The 23,017-nt window shown below is 40.8% G+C and overlaps 1 protein-coding gene across 1 annotated transcript in view; it reads left to right on the top strand.

Moving 5' to 3' along the window:
- CELF4 (CUGBP Elav-like family member 4) overlaps positions 1 to 23,017 on the top strand; it is a 694,719-nt gene that overhangs the window by 88,805 nt on the left and 582,897 nt on the right. Inside the window, exon 2 of the mRNA XM_067316241.1 lies at positions 1,323 to 1,405. Within this exon, the coding sequence (XP_067172342.1) occupies positions 1,323 to 1,405 (83 nt within the window). The remainder of the gene's footprint in view (positions 1 to 1,322; positions 1,406 to 23,017) is intronic.

Here is a 23,017-nt window from a genome sequence, read left to right as displayed (position 1 = left end):
TCTACTAACATATTAAGAACATTGTAAAGTAGAAAGGAACAAGTGTACATCTCTTCACTAATGTTTTCTAAGGAATCTAAGGACCTAACCTCCTTTATCTAAGGAGGAAACAGTGGCTATTGTCTGAACAGAAAGATCTCAGTGGTAATTTTGGCCTGAAAACCTTCATAGTCTAGTGTTTACTCACCTTTCGCATATTTTTTAATATGCACAGGGGAGAAGGTGAGTGGGTCAAGATGAGGTTATGGAACATGTATGGAGAGATTGCCAAGGAAACTAACTTGTGCTGCTCTTGGAAGATGCCCACAACTTGATGGACATGCTGCCTGAACCTTGAAAGATGTGATATCTCCACTTCAAGGAGCTGGCGAGGTTGCAGGTGTTCTGTAGTAACTTCAGAGAAAATGTCCTCTGCATAACAAGCACTCCTTTTGCTGCAGGAACTGGCAGGTTTTCAGTATACTGCAGTAAGCAGGAATAATCTGATCACATCAGACACAAGTGATACAAGACATTGCAACATTGACTAGTTATACAAGAAGGGGAAGCATGGGGTTGGGCAGAAGAGGTGGGGCAGAGTTTTTGCTCTGCCCTACCATGACCGGGATTTAGCCTTTATAGTTGATAAGCTAACTTTCGAGGGACCCGAGGACTTGATATACTGAAGTGGCTCTGGAGTTCTAATGATTTGTAAAGCAACGTGGATGTTTTGGATTGTTTGTTTGGTCTTTGCTGTGATTGTCTTTGTATGCGTGGCTAGAAGCCAATGAGCCCTTGCAGCAGTGTGTGCAGGGTGGTGTCTTTCTGGTGTGAATGCAAACAGGGAGATTACTTGTGGATGCAAGTCAGGCTAAATAATAGGCGTAGTCCTCTGCAGTAGGAAGTCCTAAGTCCTTGTATGCCCTTTATTTGAAGTACTTGGTACAAAAGAAGGGCATGAGACCTCCAACATGTTATGGCAATAAGGGTCTTGCTCCCAATGTTGCTGCTCAAGTGGCAGTAGGATCTTATGCCCCACCTTGCCACCCTGTGTGTTCTCTGAGATCATTAATCCTGTATAGCCCTGTGTATCTGGTACTTAAACATGTATTCAAATAAAAATAAGCATTCATATCTATGCTGTTGCCCACTTTTCACCAGGGCTTAGAAGTGATGATAGCTTCGTTTCTTGACTCTTCACTGCTGACCTACTAAAGAGAGATTTTTATGGCTGTTTTACTGGGAATGAGATGATGATGGAAAAGCACTTTGTTCTATATCCCAATTTTAAACTGGTCTGCTCTGAATACTGCTCTTACTGAGATTTTGCCTTCTGTTTCCAGGCTGTGCCTTCCTAACATACTGCGAAAGGGAGTCTGCTCTAAAGGCCCAGAGTGCACTGCATGAACAGAAGACACTGCCAGGGGTGAGTCCAGATTATTAAATATATAAGTGTATATATATAAATCTAAAATGAGTTACATATGGAGTTCCCACTGTGGATTTGGAAGCATAATGTCTGCAGTTACCTGAATGACTCACTATTTGCATTGTGCAAATAAAATCGAGATGTCACCAACTCACTGGAGTGGTTTCCATGCACAAAAATAAAAGCTTTCTCCTCTAATGAGGAGACAGGTAGAAGTAATTTACTGGTTATGGGCTGAAGTCTACCAGCCTTGTTCAAGTGGGGAATGGCTTTAGATTTCTGACCCCTCTAGTGAAATGCTAAAAGTGCTTACCAGGTGCTATCTCTCAGTATTTTTCTTCTCTGAAGCAAGGTGTGGCAGCAAGAAATAAAGAAACAGATCACATTATTGAGTTATCACAGAATGAAAACATATTCCTGATGACAAAGTGGTTTGACTCAGTTACTTTAGTATTCAAGCAGCTGTAGCAGATTGGAAAGGCAGTGAGACAAGGAGAAAAGAGAGAGAAGAGACGAACGCAAGATAATGAGGAAAATTATTCACATGAGCAAGATCTAAGGTTCAGACAACACAAGTGGAACTAAAAATAGAATCAGCATTATGTGGGGAAGACCTGCCCTGCTGGGATGGGTTTCCAGTTTAGCAGTAGTGAGAGGAGGGAGGGGGAGACTATTTAGATTCAGCTGGGGTACATGGACTGGAAACAGCTGAGTGCAGTACTCCTGGTGGCTAGAAAAGAGCTGGTTTGACTCTGTCACTGAAGCCAGGGATCAAGTACTTGAGTGTAATCCTGAAGGTTTCAGATTGTATCTAAAATGAGAGGTGATTGGCCCAAAAAACTGTCATTATTAGTTAGTACTGAAAGACTGAGTCTGCTTACTCATAACTTACCTCTCCACAAAACTTGAGGTTCTGCACCAGTTGCTCTATGCTGCTGAAGACAGTGCTGGTTCTGTTCTGCTTATTTGTCATCCTGGGTCTATTTACCTATCTCTTTGCCACCTTGCCAGTATGGAGATGCCCACACACTTGCTTGTCTGCATCTATCTTTGCCTTAAATGCCTATACCTTATGTAAATATATACATACTTCATTCACTAAAAATACATTTCTGTCAGCTGACAACTCCCTCTGAATTATTTTTTCTAAAAAAACAGCCACAGGCTGTTTGAGAGTGACTTGAGTCTTGTTAGGATTTAGTTTTTCTTTTCATTTTTTGATATTAACAGGTGATGCTTTCCTTTTATTCAGACAGAGGAGAAAAATAATGGAGCTCAACGTATAGAAAACACATTTTGAATAGGGATGCTTTGAGTAACACTTTACTTGAAATTTTCTGAAATAAGCTTGAAAGTGGCACATGTGCCACTTACCAAACCCAGAGCTATGCTTGTGGTGAATGGGGTGTTGTATATTTAAAAGATGCTAACTACAGTTCTAAGTGTCCTCACTGAGATTGTTTGCTCCTCATTAGCAGTCAGACTACTAGCTTACATATGGAGCTCATACCTTCTCTGTGTCTCTTGAAGCTATGCGATGCCTCAATGAAGTCAGTGGACCAGTGAGATTATAGAGGGCTCAGAATAAAATATAAATAAAAATTCTTTTTAAAGAACCTTTCTTTGTATTTCCACATTTCTGAATCTCAGCTTGCATTTTAGAGACTTTGAAATCACAAAAATCTTAAAAACAAAAATGTTGTCTCAGACAATGGCAAAATTCAACCAGCTTTGCATTAAGATCAAGATTTTGCCAGACTCTGTTGCCTGGTCCTAGACCACAGTGAGGACATCTCCTTGTTTTACGTCCTAGCCCTATTTCTACCATGTGTAGCCCGGACTGACCACACTGACTTCAGATGGCTTTTTTGTTATGTTACCTCAAGGTGTAAAACAAATCAGGATCTGACTGAACTGGGAACAAAGAATCCTCCATGTCTAAAATAGCCTGTTTTTCAAGAGTTCTGAGCTCCGACCTCTCCTATTACATTCATTTCCAGTTCTGTTTGTCTCGGGATGAAGCCTTACTTTCCACTAGCAAAACCCTATGCATGCAGTTTTCTGCCAGGTTCCTGAACTCATCTTCTGAATGATGTCACTGTAGTTTATTTAAGGAAACTAGCCTTGTCTCTTGATAAACTATCATGCCTGGATACTGTTTTATGTTTCCTATGTGAGTAGCAAAGAATTATTTATGACTTACCTGACTGTATTTGATAACATGCACTGACAATATCAAGCATAGTTCATCACCATAAAATAGGAAGCACTCGTAAGGTCAAGGGTCTAAGTCCTCATTCACGTGAGTTCACAAATAATACATATATAACACCTTCTCTTGACCCTCCAGCATCTACGACACAAACAGTACTACCGAGGAACTATGGAAAATAATTAACGAGTCTGGTATAGCAAAAAAGAAATAATACTACAGTGAGTTGTTGAATCGAGACGCTTTTCCCTCCCCCAGTAAACTGTATATTTGCCTACCCTTGCAGTCTTGCTGTTTGTGTTCTTTCTATTATAAAACAGAGAATTGAGTCATTTTTAATAGTATGCACATGAATGCTAATGTATGGAAATGGTGAAGCATCAGGAGTTTGTGTCCGGATTCAGATGCCTTGCCTCTTAGCTATGTATCACTGTGGTTTTTAGTGGAGTGGCTACATGCACATATTTTACAGTAATTACTTTCTGGATGTGCTTTGTAAGATGACAGAAATATGTTTCACATATTTCTATGTTATATGTGGGACATAAAGTCATCTTGTGGAATAATCAAAAGACTTCCAAGCAGGTATGTGTTGATTAATAAAGTCTTTATGGTACTTTGTTTTGGGGTGGGAAGGAATCATGATAGATATTTTGCAGAAACTAGAATGGAATGTAAAAGAAAATTATCAGTTGAATACTCTTCATTTAAATTAATTAGGCTGTTTTGGACAGTTTGAAATTCTGCCTTGCCTAAAATTGAAGCTTAAGGTAGCAGGGTATGTATGTATGTGTAAAGAGCACTTTTGTGAGTGTTAGATGATTCAAATTCTAACGTTTTATTTGTGATTGTTTATTTTACATATAATAGAGTAGCTGGATGATGAAGTATATTAGTTCTTTAATAATTTATAGAAATGCTTTGATGTTGCAGTAATTACATTAAAGGTCACATATCAAAGGTAATTTGGTTGAGCAGCTGTGATGGTTTCTCAGAAGCAATCAATATTGCTGTCCGTGGTGCTGATTTCACCAAGGGGACTGCCAGATTAAAGGAGGCTTATTACCAGCCAGACAGACACGAGGGAAATCAGGAACAGATTGGAGAGATGCACTATTCTCTTTCCCCACCTATAATTAACACTGTTCACCATAATCTGTGCTAATCCTTCATAGTGGGAAACCACTTCCCCCCCCCCCCCCCGACATCATAAAAGCAAATTAGGCAAGGAAGGGTAATTTGGGGAGAGGGAAAGAGAAAGTAGAGAAAGTAAAAGTTGATTCACCCTTGAGATTTTTGATCCTGGTATATCTTTCAGTGATGAAGTGCAATATCAGAAACGCATTCCATGATCTTGGGGAAAGCACAGGGAAGAAAGTGATCTAGACAATGACAGTGCAGGGGACATGAGAATTGTCTGCCTGCAGATTTGGTATAATATTATCTATTTGCCCCACAAAGCTCCACAGGAAATGAAATCAGGGAAATAAAATTATGTTTTAAGTGTAGTCATTTTGATTACAAATTATAGTGAGGCCAACTTTTTCTCCCCTTTCTTTTTTCTTTCTGAAGCGAATGGCAGAGGATAATGCTGAGAAATGTAATTACGCTATCAAGATCTACTTTTATTTATAGCACAAATAAACTGAGCTCATGTATGATAAGCACAGCAGCATTTTTTCCTCTGGTTCTTTGTGGCTCTCTCAGGCACTGGGAGTGAATAGTCCATGTATACTTGGTTGGAGGCATTGCCTTTTTGCATGATCTTAAAACCTCCCTGTAAGACTCACAAAGAATAACTATGAAATTAAGTAGCTAGGAAACTATTAACCTCAGCAATCTGAAGGTCTTATTTAAGTTGGGAAATAAGCAGGGGTGTTTTTGTTTTGTTTTTTAGTATATATTCCTCCTGAAAGGAAGAATGGTACTATGGATGTACTAAATTGCTCAGCGCATAATTAGTGTTTTCTTCCTAATAGTTCTTTGTCTCTTCAGCCTCCTAAAACAAACATTCTTTCATATTCACCCTCATTCCTCTTTAAAAAAACATGTCCCCTTAACATTAAAAGACAGGTGGGCTCATAAGACTGTTATTAAACCCTTGTTAAAAACTGATGAAACTAAAGTTGTGCTCAGTCTTCCAAAAATTTTGTGCATGTTATTGCTCTCACTTGGTTAAAATTCATATGTGAGGAAAGACCCCTGAGCAATAGAAGTCTTGCAAAATCTAGCCTCTCTTGAATCCTTGTAATGAGGCTTAAATGAGACACAAGTATCACACAGACTTTGTAAGAGTCCTGCATGTATAGCATGAATTTCACCCATTTAAGCAGACCTTACTATAATTTTACAGTCTTACTGTCCTTTTTAATGTTTCAAAGGCTTTTCCAAAAGCTTGTTAGCCATGAAACCACATATCACCCTGCACACTGTGTTAAGCCAAAAGTGGTATTATATTCCCGCACCTTCTCATTTCAAAAGTTTTTTTTTTACCAATGTAAATTGCAATTTGGTCAGCAGTGGCAGGCTGGATGGGTTCCATTGATTAAAGTAGCCTGCTGAACACACAGCCTGCTCACCATGCCCTTTAGATTTTGAAAGAAAACACATTTAATTGTTCCCTTGGGAGAAACATGTCTGTTTTCTGAAGTTAAAAATGAAGCTGAAAAGGAATAAAAACAGATTTGAGGTAAGATACTTGCAAAAAACAGCCCTGTAAAAATTCTCCAGTACTGTAAAATCTTTAGGTGTCAATGTCATGGTTAAAAAATTTTTGTCTATCTTTTTTTTCCTCCTTCTGACTGACCAGACAGTCAAAAGATTTTTTGGATCTTACTTTGGGGAAAGGAGGGGCCAAGAGAGAGGGAGAGGAAACCATATGCACTTTCCATTTGCTAAAAACCCCTGTAGTTTGACAGTGCTGTTCTGTTCGCCAGATGAGATGAAACACCTGGGTCCTATCTGCTTGGTAAACATTAAAGTTCCATTTCACTAGTTAAAGATTGGCTTCTATATCCCTATACAGCAGCCTCTGGAATACAAAGTAAACTCTGCCATCCAGTCCAAAGAGCTTTGGAGCAAAAGGATACAGTGCAAGCATTGTGACAGAACGAGTGTGTTGGATGCATGCTGTTATATCTCAGCTGAGACTGGTGTATTCATTGCATTTATGATTTCTGACAAAGCTCAGATGTGCAAAATGTGAACTAGGCTTCTCAATTGTGTTTGAGATTTGGTGAGCATTCAAAAAGGGTGTGCATAAATTAAATTATTAAATATATTTTATTTTCTTTCTCTCTCAATTTGACACCTTTTTGGCTCTCAAAGGGCAATTTCTAAGCTATTCAACAAAAGCCGTTGCTGGACCTTCATTTGCTTTATGTGTTATTCAATGACAACTTTTCTCTCTGACGTGTCTGCCATAGGAGGATCAATCTAATTTTATGTACAACTGTAAAGATGAATGATAAGTAGAAAGGATTCAGGCAAGTACAAGCTGAATAAATTATAAAGGGCAAATGATGACAGGACTGAGGGTCCCAGGAGACAGTGATATGATAACAGAAACTAAAGACGAATTTATGATGGATGTAGTTAGCATGTACTGAGGCTGTTAATTCTTCAGGGTAGTTTTACAACTTCTTGTGATTGGAGCAATCAAAGTATTTCATTTTAAAGAGATGCTGTATATTTTCACTTGTCTGTTCTGCATATTTGTATGTATGGTCTCATTTATATGCATAGCAGTAAACTCCCATAGGCTAGTCAAGCTTACCTCCCATCAAAGGGTCCCTATTCTCCAAACCATAATGCCACTGTTTATGCATAAATAAATAGATAATGTGTGAGGATTTGAGGGCAAACCTGGATCTTGGGGAAAAAAAAAGTTTCCATTTTCATAGCACACAGCAATCAGTTCAGCTCGGATCCTGCAGGTGACTGAGCACCTTCAGCTACCTTCAAAGCCAAGCCAAGGGATTGAGTTAGCTCACAGATCTCTGATGAAAAACTATATATAACAAGTTTCAGGTAGGTCAAATTTTGGGTTTAAGCTACTTTAAGAGCAGCTGATGCAGCATCATAAAGTTAGAAGCAAATCTGATCTCAGAGCAGTTCTTGATTGCATTTCATTCATACTCTTATTTCTATCTCTTGTTCCTTATTATTAAGGATATTTGCATGAAAATGATCTTTTTTTCCTTCCTCTGAAGGGTTGCCTCTTGTCTGTGAGTAATGCTTACTCTGGCCTACATTTGTGCATGCCATGGGTTTGATTCTGACTTCATTTACACAAGTGTAAATCAGCAATGATCTGATTGAGGTCAAGGGATTTATGTGGCGTAGGAAAGAGCAGACTCAGCTATATTTGTCACTGCTGAAATGATGTCATCGTGAACCAGCACCATAGCTCTAAATGAGGAAACAAATTTCTACCAAGAATCTTTCCATCAGAACATCTGATCTCACAAAATGCTGAGCATCCCTGACACCTGCTGGGCCATTAGAGAGCTCTTGTGGGCTTTCTGTCGGAGTGAGGTCCCAGCTCCGAACTATAGGAACTGGAGGTGGTCAGTGTCTGGGTGTTTCAACAGTATTATCCATTAGACACCACTCAATCCTAAACACTAGGGGTTTCCAGTAATATTGCACTAGTGATTCAAGTAATGACTGGATATACTCATGAAGAATTCGCAAGCAGTAGACCATTGTTTCTTGTCTCATGTTATATGGATAATATTGTGTATCTATACACACACTGACCAGTCCGGTGGTCATTTTTCCTAGGGTAACTTTTCCATAAACACCTGTTTGCACTGTACAATAATGAAGCATACACTGACTGTGCAATATTAAGCTGTCCCTCCATTATGGATCAAGGAAGCACTTGGATGAAGATGTTATGTGACTGTTGATTTGGCCTTTCATCTCTGGCAATAATGCCTGCCTATAATATAGGTATACTGGAGGCAGCTGTACTACATGTGGCTTATAGTGGTGTGTGCTCTCTGCTCTGTGCTTCTTTGTGGTGTGTACATGCCTTTAAACCCCTTGGATATTCATGGAGATGTAAATCACTCTCAAAACTGTACGCAAAAACTGAAGTTGGGTGGCAGTTAAAATATGTATGTGTATTGCCAAAATGGCAAAATAATTTGAAGCCCAGAGAGGCGTGTCTTGGTTTGGTTTAATTTAGTTAGCATGTATAATAGCAATGAAAGCACTACAGCACAGGCTTGAACACTGCGGAGCAGCTTCAGTCCATGGCCAATAATTCCTGGGAGTGTACACAATAAGGACTTAAATTCTGGCTGAAGCACTACTTCTGTTAATGCTTCTTATGCTAGCTAGGCTAGGAACATCTATGCACGTTGAAACCAGTTTAGATGGACTGCGAGCTTTAACACAAGAAATAGAGGCACTGAATACAAACCCTTTCAAAAATCTGTCCCCTGCATTAAATACTTCAAGTGCATGATTAATACATTAAACTTAAAACCATGCTTGAAGTTAAGTGCACCCTTTAAGGAATTAACTGAACTGAAATCCTTTGGGAGTGGCAAAGCCTGTCCCATCTCTCCGCTTATGGATAACTTTTGATAGGACTTGACATAATGCAACCTATTTAGCTTCTGTGCTTCACTTCTGCTGTGCTCTTGTTTTGGCAGGGAGAAAGTGGTGGGGAATGACTGGCCATGAGATTGCACTGTCAGTTCAGACAAGTAGATATCTGAAGTGACTTTGCTCTGTGGAGTAGCTGCAGTGAGAGCCTTACAGTGGCACTGCATGTACGAGTTGCTGTACTTGGCAGGTTCCCAGCAATGTCAAATCTTTCTGATTAGTTTCTGTAAGTACAAGGACAAAATTAAGCCTAACCTATTTTTCAAAGAATAAATGTGCATTTCCCATTTTTCTCATTAATGGGAACCTTCTTATATCTTGTTTCCCATACTCTTTCTCCCCTCCCCTTTCCATCATGTAACCCTTAAAAAAAAAGGTCTTGTTTCATTAAAAATATCTCCTTTTAAAAACACATGCCTTTAAATTCCTCTGATTTCTGTACCTAATTTTGACCTCTAGATGCATATATTTTCAATTCCAAATGAACTCTGTGATACTAAAAGTTCTTCCCTTCCTTTCCTCATATGCATGGGAAACTACAATCCCAAAGCCTCAGCTGTTTTCCATTGCATATTTTTCTATGTCTTGTTGCAAAAGATGGTTTTGCTCATTGTCTTTGTAGGAAGATTTGGCAGAGCAAGTCTTGTCCAGCTATAGCTAATCCTTTCCAAGCTCAGGTTGCTCAAACTGATGGAGTGAATGTATATATTTTTTCTCTTGTGTGAATGGCTTGATCATGTTTGTTACTATAAAGACTTTTCTTGGTAAACTGGTATCTTATAAAACATGATGGCATGAGTTTCTGATTTCATTTATAGCGTCAATCAACATAATAGCACTTTGCTTCCAGGGTGGTGAAGCTGGAATAATTTTTTTTCTGGGCCTTTTTCCTTACAGCTGAAGTAAAGCTGAATTATCAGTCCCATTGTCAGGATCTTTGTAAACATCTGAGAGCTTGCCCCTGTCTTTCACATTCCCTTGTAGTGTCCTTTCTCAATAAAGTCACACTAGTACCTCATGTCTGGCTGAAGAGCGTTGTCTCCTTTTCTCCTCCATCCCATCCTGCTCTGCATGCTTGTCCGCGCTGTCTCTTATGTTGTCCTGCAGATTTGCTGGAAACATTACCTTGTGTTCACATAATGCCTGCCTGGTGAAATGAGTTTAGATTATAGCTGCCAAGGCAGGAACACTGTGCTGCCCAACTATTTCTGCCTTGGAGATCACATATTCTTTCCAGACAAGGGAGAGACTTAGGTTACTGATTCTTCTCCCAGTTTGAGACACTACATGTATATAAGCAGTAGAGCTTGCTTCTTCTAAATTCAATGTTTCTTGAAACTATGAGACTTAGTGTATAAGTGCTTTGTAGAGCTTTGCACATGCTGGCCAATAGAGAAGAGGCAGTACAGGAAGGGTTCATGCAATGCTCTCTGGCCTGTTCTTCCTTAAGCAAGCAAGGAGAGACCAGGGACTTATTTCTGTGCCTATGCTGATTCTGCAAGGGGGGAAGTGGGGGGAGATCCTGCAGACTCGCCATTCTGGTGGTAACAACCTGCTGCTTCGAGCTTATTTTTCCTATAACTGCACCCTTCCATTGCTTGATGTTGCATGTATTTTCACCTGAGAAGGGAGAGGCTAAGACACTCTTGGGAAAGCTGGGCACAGCATGTCACTAGCAGAACATCACATCCAAAAATAAGCGGGCTGCTGCTGAGGGGATCCTGGGAAAATGTGTGTATTTGTGGGCTCCATATGGTTTGTGGAAGATGTAGTGTGGGTGCTACAAATGTGAACAAACTATTAATAGTGAAATGCAGATGTGACACTCTTCAAAGGGAATGTCTCAGGTCTCAGTGGAGGTTCCAAATTTATCTATATTGCTGTGTGCTTCTCTTTATTTTTATTTTATTAAGCCTTAAACCTTTTCCATCAGCGCTCTGAACCCAAGCTGCCATAGCACAGTGGTAATGTCTCTAAAGTGAGCCTGTCCAAACTAATTTCATTGTCCTTGTTGAGTGAAGTGCAACAATTAAGCAGACAGCACAAACGGGTCCAGATAAATTGGGTATTTACAATTATTTCAGTTTGGGTAATCTAATGTGATGTTCATTGTGCAGCTAAGAAATGTGCTTCCCAGTGAGGGAAGCTCCCATTCTGTCCTCTCACTTGCTGGGGGAAAATTCAGAGGAACTCTACTGAGTCTTGCAGAGTTTAAGCTACTTTACATCACTGCAGCTCAAATCAGAATCTTATCCTTTCTTTGGATGCCCTGTAAAGTTGTCTCCCTTCAGCTGTGCTTGCACTTTAGAGATACAGCCAGGGGAGCTGGAAGGTCATTTCTTTTTTCCTGGGCCAGGGTTGTGATGTTGAACTCTTTCACTTTGGGGAATCCAGCTTTCTTTGAGTGCCTCTTTGCTCTCCAGCACAGAAACTCTGACTGACAACTAGAGTTACTCTCCAGATCTGGCATTGCTGCTGACTTTCTGGATAGCATTGCAATCAGATTCCCTCATTAGTAATGCTTCTCTTTCCTGGTATTAGCACCTTGGGGCTATATTCTGGCTTTCCACCAGTTCTGGTTGAAAACTCATAGCAATACCAGTTGAATGGCAGGTGATTTACACCAGCAGATCAACAGAAAAAGGCAGATCCCTGTTACTTCCTGCCTCATTTCTTTGCAGGATATATCGTTTGTCCTTCTCTCCTCCTGCTGCGCCCCCCGCCCCAAGCAATACACTGTGTTGCTGAGTAATCTTCACCAACTTAATCACATTTGGGCCCAGCGTTTTTCCTGCAGACCCTGGAGTGTGCAGTGCTTAGGCCTTGGTTATTAGTTTACACAATAAATGAAGCCCATTAGAAGAGGATAATCAGGGCTCGGAGAAGGCCACCTTACTCGTTATCTGAGGAGGTTACGTTAAGCCTCTGTAGTTATTAATCATACTTTTCCATGCAGATAGCTGAAGATTAAGAGTCACATTTATCCTCTTTGCTCCTCATTCTTTTGCACTGATGTGCAAGCACTCTTTATTATCGTTGTTATTATGATTATTCATAGCCCATCCAGTCAGCCAGGACTGCTTCTGAGATGTTACTTGAAGTCTTGCACCTATCTGTAGTGGCTTGATGATACAGAACAGAGCCACTGGAGGTCTCTCCTTTTATATGCCGGAAAACATCCTTGAGAGTCCTAGAAAGTCTCTGCTAGCTATTACTGAATTGCGGTATCTTGTCCAGAGGCCAAGAGTTCTGAACAGAAGCCGACACTGTTAGAGCTGGGTTTAACAGCAATCCTCTTGATGTCGCTTGCTTCATCTTTTAATACCAGCTCTAACCTTGAACTTAGACTAAAGGACGTGCTGCCTTTTAGCTCTTTGAAACCTAGCCTAGTACCCTTTTAATCAGTGAATGATTCTTTTCCTCTCCTTTTCCTCTCCATTTTTTTAAGCACTTAAACTAAGATAAAAACAGATCTGTACCAGGTGTACTTAATAGTGTGAAAGAAAAATGATTAAAAAGGAAACATTTATTCCATCAAAGAAATTGTCCATATGTTTAAAATTTTCCCTGGAAATATCTTTTCATTGCTTTTTCTCATTCTCTTTCCTTACTTCTGGTTATCAAAAAAAGTTGTATTTTTGTCCTCTGACCCCTCCCCCCCCCCCCCCCCCAAAAAAAAAAAAGACTTCAGTCATGGAGGATTTGCTCCAATGTAATGATGGTTAAAGCAACTTTTCAGCTAACTTTATTCAAAATAGTGACTGCACAACCATTCAGTGCATAACTGTTTTCATGTGCTTGCACACCTATTCTTTTTCTTTGTATCCACATTCAGCTTTGTAGAAGTTGTACTCAAATTTTCTTGTTTCACTCAAAGAAAACTGCTTTTTTGTGAATGGCCTTATCTTCTGAAATGAGGGCCATGTTGGTGATATGCACAGTCCTAGGCCAGTAAGTCTGTAGTACCCAGTTCAACATCAAGCACATTTAAAAGCACCAGTTCAGCCAGTTGCTAAAAACCTGGATACACTTCATCCAACCTGCAGTTTGAGTCACTGTATATAGCAATTTGACCTTCCCCAAATTGCTCTTTAATCTGTGAGGAATGGCACATGACCAGAATGAATGGTTCATCCTTTTCTCTTTTAATTGAGGTAAACAAACTCCTAACCTTGATTTCTCCTTAAGAAGCCTAAGTTTAAGTGGGTCTGTTTCCCTCACTTTTGCAATGATGACGTTGATACAGAATGCTTAAACTTCCCAAATGCTGTCTTTAGATACTGATCCACATCTAGTGGAAATCATCATTGCTGTCTTGACTTGAAGGCCTACTGTTCTGTGTCAACTCATGATCTGGCTCACCCTTTTTTGTCCTAGCCAAGCAATGGCCTGTTTAGCTTGGAGAAGAGAAGGCTGAGAGGAGATCTTATCAACGTGTACAAGTATCTGAAGGGAGGGTGTCGAGAGGATGGGACCAGACTCTTTTCAGTGGTGCCGAGCGACAGGACGCGAGGCAACGGGCACAAACTGAAACACAGACACTTCCATCTTAACATGAGGAAAAACTTTTTCACTGTGAGGGTGACAGAGCACTGGAACAGGTTGCCCAGAGAGGTTGTGGAGTCTCCTTCTCTGGAGATATTCAAAATGCGCCTGGATGCAATCCTGTGCAATGTGCTCTAGGTGACCCTGCTTGAGCAGGGGGGTTGGACTAGATGATATCCAGAGGTCCCTTCCAACCTCAGCGATTCTGTGATTCTGTAATGTGTTTGATAACACACAAGACTCTGGAGCTCTCTCATTGGGGCTTATATTTGATTTTTCTTTTTAGTAGAAGGATTTTTCTCTAGAAAATGTCAGTTCAAGACCATCCCATTTGAAGGACCTGTGGTCCTTCTGTTCAACTATTTGAGACTGACATCTTGGATCTATTAGAGAATTTTGATTTAAATGAGGGAGCTGGAAAAACAGAAGTCAACCCAAACAGGCAAGCGTGGCATTTGCTTGGCATGTAGAGCTAGCCAGGTATGAATCTATGCCCTACCTAACTAAGAACAGAACTGGCCCTGGTCTTCCTCTCCCCACCCCAGTTAAGTTTCTTGCTCCTCAGATTCTTGGCTATTTGAAGAAAATGTTTGCACCTTCTTTCTTTTCTCCTCCCCTCTAGTTTTAAAATTTGAAAACTTCAGCCTGAGGCAGAGGAGGGAAATACCTCAAATGATAAGAGTTTTTGGTTTTGGTGATTTTTTTCCTGTTTTTTTTTTTTATTATTTTTGAGTGGGTGAAGATTTTTTGTATGGCCCTCTGAGGCAAAATATCAGACCAGATTGATTTTCAGAGGACTATAATCTATTGTGTCTTGACATGCTGTAATAAGAGGGGACTAGGCATAGAGCCTGTGAGTTTAATGTTGCTGACCTCAGGTTTCACTAGGAGATGTTGACAGTTCCTAAGTTGTCTATCTGAAAATTGGACTCCTCTGTCTTCCTCAGGTAGGAAAATGGTGCCATGAGAGGTATAGTGAGGAAATACTGGCCTGCGATAAAGTGTGGTCTTGAGGGCTAGAAGCAATGATCCAGGATTGGGAGAAACCTAGATTCAGTACTTATCTATGCAACGGACAGTAGCTAATGAACTCATCTTCACCTCGATATCTTACCTACAAAACGGAGTTAATTAACCTTCCCCCACTATCACTCCTTTGATTATTAGATACTTATAGTTCTCCAGAGCAGGATTTGTTTCATATGCGTCTGTGTTTGTGTACAGTGTTTAGCGCTGACAGCCCTTGCTTTTGACTACAGTGTCCTAGACATTTCTGTGATGCTGAGAAAGGATGATAACTGTTGGGAGGGAAAAAGCTCTCTTAAAATATAAGGTGATGGTTCAGGATGATTCTTGCCTTTCAGAAAGGGGCTGTCTCTTTCCTCTTTTTCATGATTGACCTGAAAATAAATGAGGGAAGAGTGACATTCTTACTATTACTTAAAAAAAACAAAACAAAACAAAACACCTTAGATGCATGCTATACTTCTCCATACTGTACTTGACATCTGTAATAAAATTTGGGTCAGATATACTTTTCAGTAAAAAGCGGCATCCTGTAAACAGCCCCACACTTGTATTAGGGTCATGTCAAGAACAGAGACTATTGTCACTGTACTGAGACTGCATTGTATTAGATATTCCTCACTTCTCTGCTTCTCTCCAAGACATAATACAAGTTGCTTATCATGTTCCACCACATCTCACCAAAGGGCACAAAGGGGGAAGCTGGTTAGCAGGGAGTACAGCTCCTCAAAGTTGCCCCCCTTCTCTAGCATCTCTCAGTACAGGTAAAAGGTGGAGCATTTGCATTGTCTTGCTTGATCACATCTGTCATCTCCCCCTATCTGGGTGAGAATTGAAGGAAGGAAGAAGGACTTCTGTCAAGGAGAGTTTGGTTTTCCTTGCTATTACTTCATGGGGAGGCTGTATGTTGGGGGGGGGGGTGAGGGGGTGCTTTTTGTGTGTATAATGAACATTGCCCTAAGGAAAGATGAGGGAAGGATACAATGGCTTATATTGAGAGCTATCTGAAAGAGATGGTCCCAGATAAGCTTCCTTTTAGTGCACTCTCAAGACCTGCCATGCTGCTCACTGGTGCACAACCATCAGGCACCCACCCATATGTAGAACAGGTCTCATCTGTATTGCCTTAGCACTGAGGGTCACTCCCTGCTGTGGCTTTAGACTGTGCTATCCACGCACAGCAGAAAAACAGGTGTGCTATCACGGACCTGCACCCACTTCTGACGTGTACATGTCTAGCGGTGGGTCTTAGCCTTGATTTCCTCATATGTCTTGTCCTACCAGTTCTGGGTCAGTGCCCACAGCAGTGTGAGGGTCCATGAGTCCTGATTTGCCCACCCTTTTATGTATCAGCAGCTGCTTTTGGCTCTCAAGCATGCTTTGAGCATTGTATCTCAATCAACCCTTATTTTCTTCTGGTGGACAACTGGAGCAAGGAGGAGAGACCACCAAATTTCAATTCATTTGGCTTATGTCTCGTGACAGGCCGTGAAGCCAGTTCACATAGGTAGGGGGCTTATTTCCTTCGCATTCCATGCTCAGAGCTGCCCCTGAGATGCTTTTAGTAAATCTTCTCTTTTCTTGAATGATAGTTGCTGGGGTAGGTGGTAAAATGACACATAGTTCCCTCCAGGGGTGTGATGCTTGCTCTCCTCTGACTAAAATGCAGTTACGCTTGCCGGCTAAAGCGTCTAGAATTCAGTGCCTTCTGTTTGATGCCGCACACCTGTACTTGCTTTCTCTCCTCTCCCCTCCCTTCTTCTTTCCAAAGCCTAGTGACATCCTTTGCTATATTTGAGGTGCTAGTGTAGATCAAAGTCCTCCCAGGATCAAGCAGTGTGCTGCGTGCAATCCTTATGGTTACAAACAAGGTCTTTCACTGACAGAAACACGTTTCTGTGCTGCATGTTCAGCAGCCTATCAGACTGGGTTCAGGGGTAGCTTTTGATTCACAGGGAAACTCTTTCCTGCCCTTCCCCCCAGTCCTTCAGAAAAAGGAGAGAGAGAGGAGAGAGAAGAGGAAAAAAAGAAGAAAAAACCTCTTTGGCTGAAAGGAAAGAACAAGGAGAACAGAGCTTCCTTTAAGCTTTAGAGAAAGATTTAACATAGCCATGCTATAGGTTTGGTTTCCTATGTCAGGTAGAAGATACAAGGCTTTCATGAGGACAAATGTACCTAATGCAAAAAGCAGGAAAGATGGAAGGCTGAAAAACTTGCTTGAATGGGTGTGTTACATAATTTTGAGTGTGGACTTTCTTTTTTAATATCTTGAGACCCTCATTTTCCTATAAGTTTCTTGCTATTTAAAATGCCATTCAGTGTAACTTCTGCCAGCTGAAGGTAGGTGGGGACAGAATATGATTTGAAAGTGAGATAAATGGCCTTCAGTACAGGGTACTTATTACTGTGGACAACTACATCCTGCGAATCTCTTATTCGCACGGCCTCAAGCATAGCTTTAAAACAATGCATTGAAAATACAAGTATTAACTTACAGTTTTCTGACTAGCTTGGATCTTTTGCACTCTATTTCTTGGGACTTCTGGAAGTCTTTCTGAACGCTTAAGTGACTTAGGCACTTAAAACAATGCAAAGAAGCATTTTGAAATCTCATTAGCAGAGATTCACATTAGTTTTCAGAACTCTGAAAAAACAAGTGAAACTTACTTTCCTTGCCACACAATTTGGTTTTTTATTCTTCATTTTTCAGAATACTTGGTTAAAAAAACTTTTTATTTACTTTTGGAAGACAGTTTTGTTTGGGCTTTGGAAAATACTTAATTTTTTTCTTTTCCTATCAAGTCAGGAAAATGCAAAGGTAGGGAGCCTAAACAATAAGCAGTACTCCTTTTCACTACATAATGCAAGAAAAATCCATACTTTTGCAAGGGAGAATAATTGCTAATTAATATTTTTCAATAAATAATCCTGATACCCTTATAATTCAAACTTAAAAATCAATCAATAAAAAGCTTTTTTCAGTAATTAAGTTCAGGCTTATTACTGTTTACTCGTAATGTTATTGGGTTTGCTGCTGTTCTGCTTCACCCTGATATAAGTGAGTGCTTCTATCTGTCACTGCACAAGTGGCACGCAGATGAAACATCGTGTTTAAGAAGAAAATTAGAAATTGTCCCTTGATGCCCACTTCAGCAGTGTTTGTATATTTGCCAGAAGAGTCTGAATTTCTTTCCTAGCTAGTATCTCTCCTCTAATTTTGAGCATCCACACTTCTTAGGGTAGAAGTAGTTGGCACACGGGTCCTTAGAAGATGGAAAAAACTGCAGATGATATGTTCTCTAAAGAGTTGTTGGTCAGGAAGTAGAATAGACAGGCCTGTTTCAGATTGTGATTGCTTGTGTTATGGGATCACACTCTTGCCGCCGACTTGTCTTAGTGGCCCATCTGTTAGCGTGCACGCAGGGTAAATAGCTGTTAATTTCTCTGTTGCATAACATATATTTTCTATCTTAACTAAAGTGAAGAGGCGCTAGTCCCCCTCCAAAGAGTTTTTTTTGTTTTTTGGTCTGGATGAGACATTCAGTAGACAAACTTTTCTAATCAGCACGTACTCAAAATTATAGGGCACTGTACCTTTCTCTCCCAAAGTTAATTCCTTCAAATCCTTTTCTCCAGTGCTTCACAAAGTAAACTACACTGGGGTTTAAATTTTTTTCACAAGAGCAGTCCCAGCTTGTCATTACAGATAGCTGATGAGGCAACTCGCGTGTGCAGCAACACACTCTGATAAAAATTACTAAAATAATTGTGAATTTATGCCTTTGGAAGAAGGAAACCAAGCTTCCACAGGGCATGAACTGGTTATGCAAAACAAATAGCATGCAAGTATGATCTTTAATATAAGGAAATGTGTGAAATACTTTGGAGGCATAGAAGGATTTGATGTGAACTCCAGTAAATTTATCTAAATTTTAATATACTTTGGAAATCCATTCTATGGATCACTATCCACCTCTGTTGTAATTTCACATCTTTGTCTAGCATCAAAGAATCACAGTCAACATAAAATCTAGAAAACAGAGTTTTATGGGAAATATTAAAAATGATACTGTTAAATGGAGTTAATCAACTTTTTTTGGAATGAAGGCATTCATAGTTTTATCAGAATCTCTTTATCAAAGTGTTATAGAAACCTTGTTCAAAAGTACACTGGAACTATTTCATCTAATGGAAACAGCTTCATTTACATGAAAATACTGCTCATAGTTCTGATTAAGATTGAAATTTATGAAAAAAAAAAATCTGACTTGAAAGAAAGAGGACTCCACAAAACTGAAATACATCAAAAAGAGCTGAAATGTCATTCAACGGGGAAAGGGAAGACTCTAACAGGAAGAGAAATTGGTAAAATCCTGTTTATGTTAAGCTCTCTAGATTGTGACCCAGACTGTCTGGACCAGCTCAGCATAGTCCTCAAAGGGCTGGCACAGGAAGCACTGATAACTTTCCTCCACGTGCTTATTCATCACTACCAGCAAATCTTTCCACTGGTCAGATCTAAAACTGCTTTGCGCTACTGAGGTTGCTGAGGCATCTTTCTCGCTGGCTGCCAATTTCCTTGCTGAAACTCGGGATGCTGGGCTGGGTGAACCATTTCGTAATGCTTGGCAGTAGTCCATGGGAGTTCGGCACAGGCTCCGTGTGATTCAGGCCCGAGAGTGCTCTGCTATGTCTGCTGGGGAAACAGCATTTGGTAGGGTTGTAATGATGCGAGGAACCGATTCGCCCCTGGGGAGGTGAGGAGCTCCATGGAAATTTTGGAGACTCTGAACTGTGCTACAAAAAGATGATACCTCCAGTAGCATATGGCTGGAGCATACATGGTAGTATATCTGCTGGTATATCACTGGTGCCTTCGCAACCCACGCTACTGTGTTTAGTCGGACAGGTAGCCTCTGCATGCAGTGAAGTCCCACTAGTGTCTGTCTGATGTCATCTCAGGAGCCTGCAGGATTGAACAGTTGTGTGGAAAAATGAGGGCCTTTCTGAAACTGGGATTAGAACAGAATTTTGTTTTTCTGGGGGAAGACAATGAGAAGGCTCTTCAGGCTTTGTCTGCTGGTGTTTTGATATCTCTCTGTGGATTAGTCAATTAGAAATGACTCAGTTCTGTGCAGAGAACCCAGCTTAGTACCAAGGGGAAGGAAAAAATAGATTGGATTTTCTGGCAGTGGGTAGAAGAGTAGTGTGATGATTTTGTACAAAATAGCCAGCGAGTAGATTTTTCTTAAATATATGTGCAGTATCTGTTTCATTCTGCTCCTATTGGAATTGGTGATAAAATTTCACCTGGATTCCTGGAAGTAGATCTAAGTCAATGGTATGAGGCTCTGATAAACTCCCTTTGTGTGAGGTTTCTGTAGTGTCCTTTCTAAACACAGGTGGGGGGAAGGGAGAGAGGGCTTAACTGGCTTTCTCTGAATCTTTCTAAAGATAGATCTCTTATTTCCGAGGAACTTGTTTTTCCTATACTGGGAAGCTGGTGGGAGTTGTGCGGGTAGGTGAATATTCTCAGAAATGGGTTCGGTGGTGGCAGACATGTAAGTTTAACTGGAATATGCAGTTATTTGATTTGACTTTTAGATTAAGCTAAGGCAGGTGTGATATTCCGGCCTTGCAGTGTTGTTGTGTGAGCTCACTGATCTCTGCCTCTTTATTTGGCAATTACCCTGCCTGCTCTTAAAACTCCCTCTCTGGAGCTTAGTGCTTTAACTCTAGGCTGGCTGGTTTGGCTAACAAAGGCCAGAGAGAGTGCAAAGTAAATCACTGTCATGCTGATAAACGTCCAAGACAATCCTACAGTTCCCCTGCTGTATTCAGCATAGGCTTTATCCCATGGTTGACTGACTCTTTTATAAAGCAGAGAACCCCGGCACGCAATCCTACAGGCCATGGGCAGTTGTCCTCGGTTGGACTTCGGTGCCAGGAGTGAATGAAATTATTGCTCCTCTGTCTTATTAGTTTGTGAGGAGAGCATCTCACCTGAATGTCCCCAAACTGGCTTTGTGCAAAATGAGCTGGGTGGCTTAAATTATTTGAATTGCTGATCTGCATGAACCTGACTGGTTTGAGCCTGAAAGTGAGCACTGCCTCCCCATACTGCAGAGAGAAGCACAGGTGACTATAGCATTGCTACTATAAGCTGGGTAGGGCTTTGCAGAATAGGTGCTCACCTGTAGCTAGGCTGGCTGGATGCTGCTCACCTCAGCTACCTCTTCTGTGGAAACAGACATCTGGACTGTTTTCTTTTCTTTTTTTTTAAATGTTCTTTAAATCTGCAAAGCAGGTATTAACACTTTGAACTCCTGTTCTCACATCTGATAATCTACCCTGATAGATGACCGTTTCTTTTGTTAGTGTTTGGCTGTATTTCTCAGGCGGCCGTCTCTGGGGAGGGGAAAGCACCTACCCATGGACTGTGGCATGCCACTTGGAAATGAAAGATTCAAGCCAGATTTGGGGCAGACACTTGGGAGCTAGAAATAAAGCACTGGGACTTCAGTATCTCTCATTGTGCTTAGCAGCTTAAAAACTCAGACCATTTGTCTTCTGGAGTAGACAGAAGCAGAAAACCCCTCTGATAATTTGGTTTCCACTGGCCCTGGGAGGCAGTGCAATCCTATCCTGGGACTTCAGAAGTTTCACTTCTGTTCCTAGCTTAACTACTAGAAATGTGAATGATACTGGGCAAGTCACTTTGCCTCTGTGAGGCTTGGGTTTCCACCTGTAAAAAGAAGACAAGGCTCTTGATCTCTTCTGTAAAGTGGTGTAGAAAGGTCAGGTGTTTTCTACCAAATTGCCCCTGTGCAGGAGAGATCACCTGTTTTTTCTTAACTATTTCACTGTTGTCAGATGCTGGCAAGAATTGCTAAAGCACCAACTGTTTTCCCACCTCTTGGCTTTTAAAAACTGTAAGTCCTTAAAATAAATTTGAAAAACACCAACCAAGCAAAAAAAAGAATTTATCATCACCGGGTAGGACTGGGTAGGGCTATTCATGAGAACAACCAAAGGCCTTCACCTTGACTTCCCAACATAGTTTGATGTGATTTTAATCTGATTATTAGACTCTCGGTACAGCTTGCAAGCTTGTAAAAGATACATTGCTGGCAGAAACATTTTTGTTACTGGGGAAACTTTTTGTTGTTGTTGATGTATGTGTTGCCTGCCATAAATACTCATCTGGGAGGCAAAGGTCACTTGGTAGCTGCTTAGCAGCTTCACTTTCTGAAATGAAACTCGAGGACTCTGTGTTGGATCTGCAGCAGAAGGTGGGAGCTAAAATAAATGAGGGAAGATCTGTTGCTTAACATTGTAGCAGCCAGATTATTTGGGGGCCTTTTTTTTTTCCTGTTGCCGTCATCTTTTGCTGTTTTTTGTTTTGTTATTTTTGTCTTCTCCTTAATGTTTAAGTTCCAGTAAAAGGTGCAGAAATGGATAGCCTTGGTAACTAAGCCCTCTGTGTTTATTTACAAGGCAGTGTAGTACAGCCTGTGGCATTAAGGGATGCACTCCCAAGGCCATGACCTTCTTCTGTGCCAGCCTGGTGGATTTATCTGCAGAGTAGTGGATGCAAATTTGGGCTTGTTTGCTAGGCTAACCAGAACAATTTGGTAACCCAGGGCAGTGGGTAATCAAGCCTGGACTTAAGAATTTCATTATGTGTACAGAAACAAGCCTGCAGATCAAACTGAGATTCTGATATGTGCTTGTTGTGCAACATAAATGAACCCTGAACATAATAAGTTCACTCCCTGTAGTCCCTTCAGTTTTGTCTCCTTCTGCAACGTCTAACTGTATAGGTGCCACTTTTTGTTAGGACTGGTAATACTTTCAAGAACTTTAGTGGCCCATGTGACACAGTAAGTCAAATTAGGTGATGCAGCAGCAAGTTCATGCTCTAAACTTTATAGCTGCTTTTTTTGGGGGGGGGGGGGGGAGGGGGGGAGGGAAGCCCCAGTTCACTTCTCTGTAGGTCTCCAAACTAGCGTTGAGGTTAGCAGGGGTTCACAAACCATTTTTAGTAAATTAGCAGTTTTGGTCATGACAACCGGTGCCATCAGCAGCAGTGACAGAACCGCTGCTGGTAATAGCAGCTCCCTGCTATGAGACCAACCATCTACCACTTCAGACCAGTGTGGGGTACGTAACTTGTGAAACGTGATTGTATGAGCTACCTGTCTGTG

The sequence above is a fragment of the Apteryx mantelli genome, chromosome Z (genome assembly GCF_036417845.1).
Source record: "Apteryx mantelli isolate bAptMan1 chromosome Z, bAptMan1.hap1, whole genome shotgun sequence".
NCBI classification, from domain to species: domain Eukaryota; kingdom Metazoa; phylum Chordata; class Aves; order Apterygiformes; family Apterygidae; genus Apteryx; species Apteryx mantelli.
This window is presented reverse-complemented; position numbering and strand designations above follow the sequence as displayed.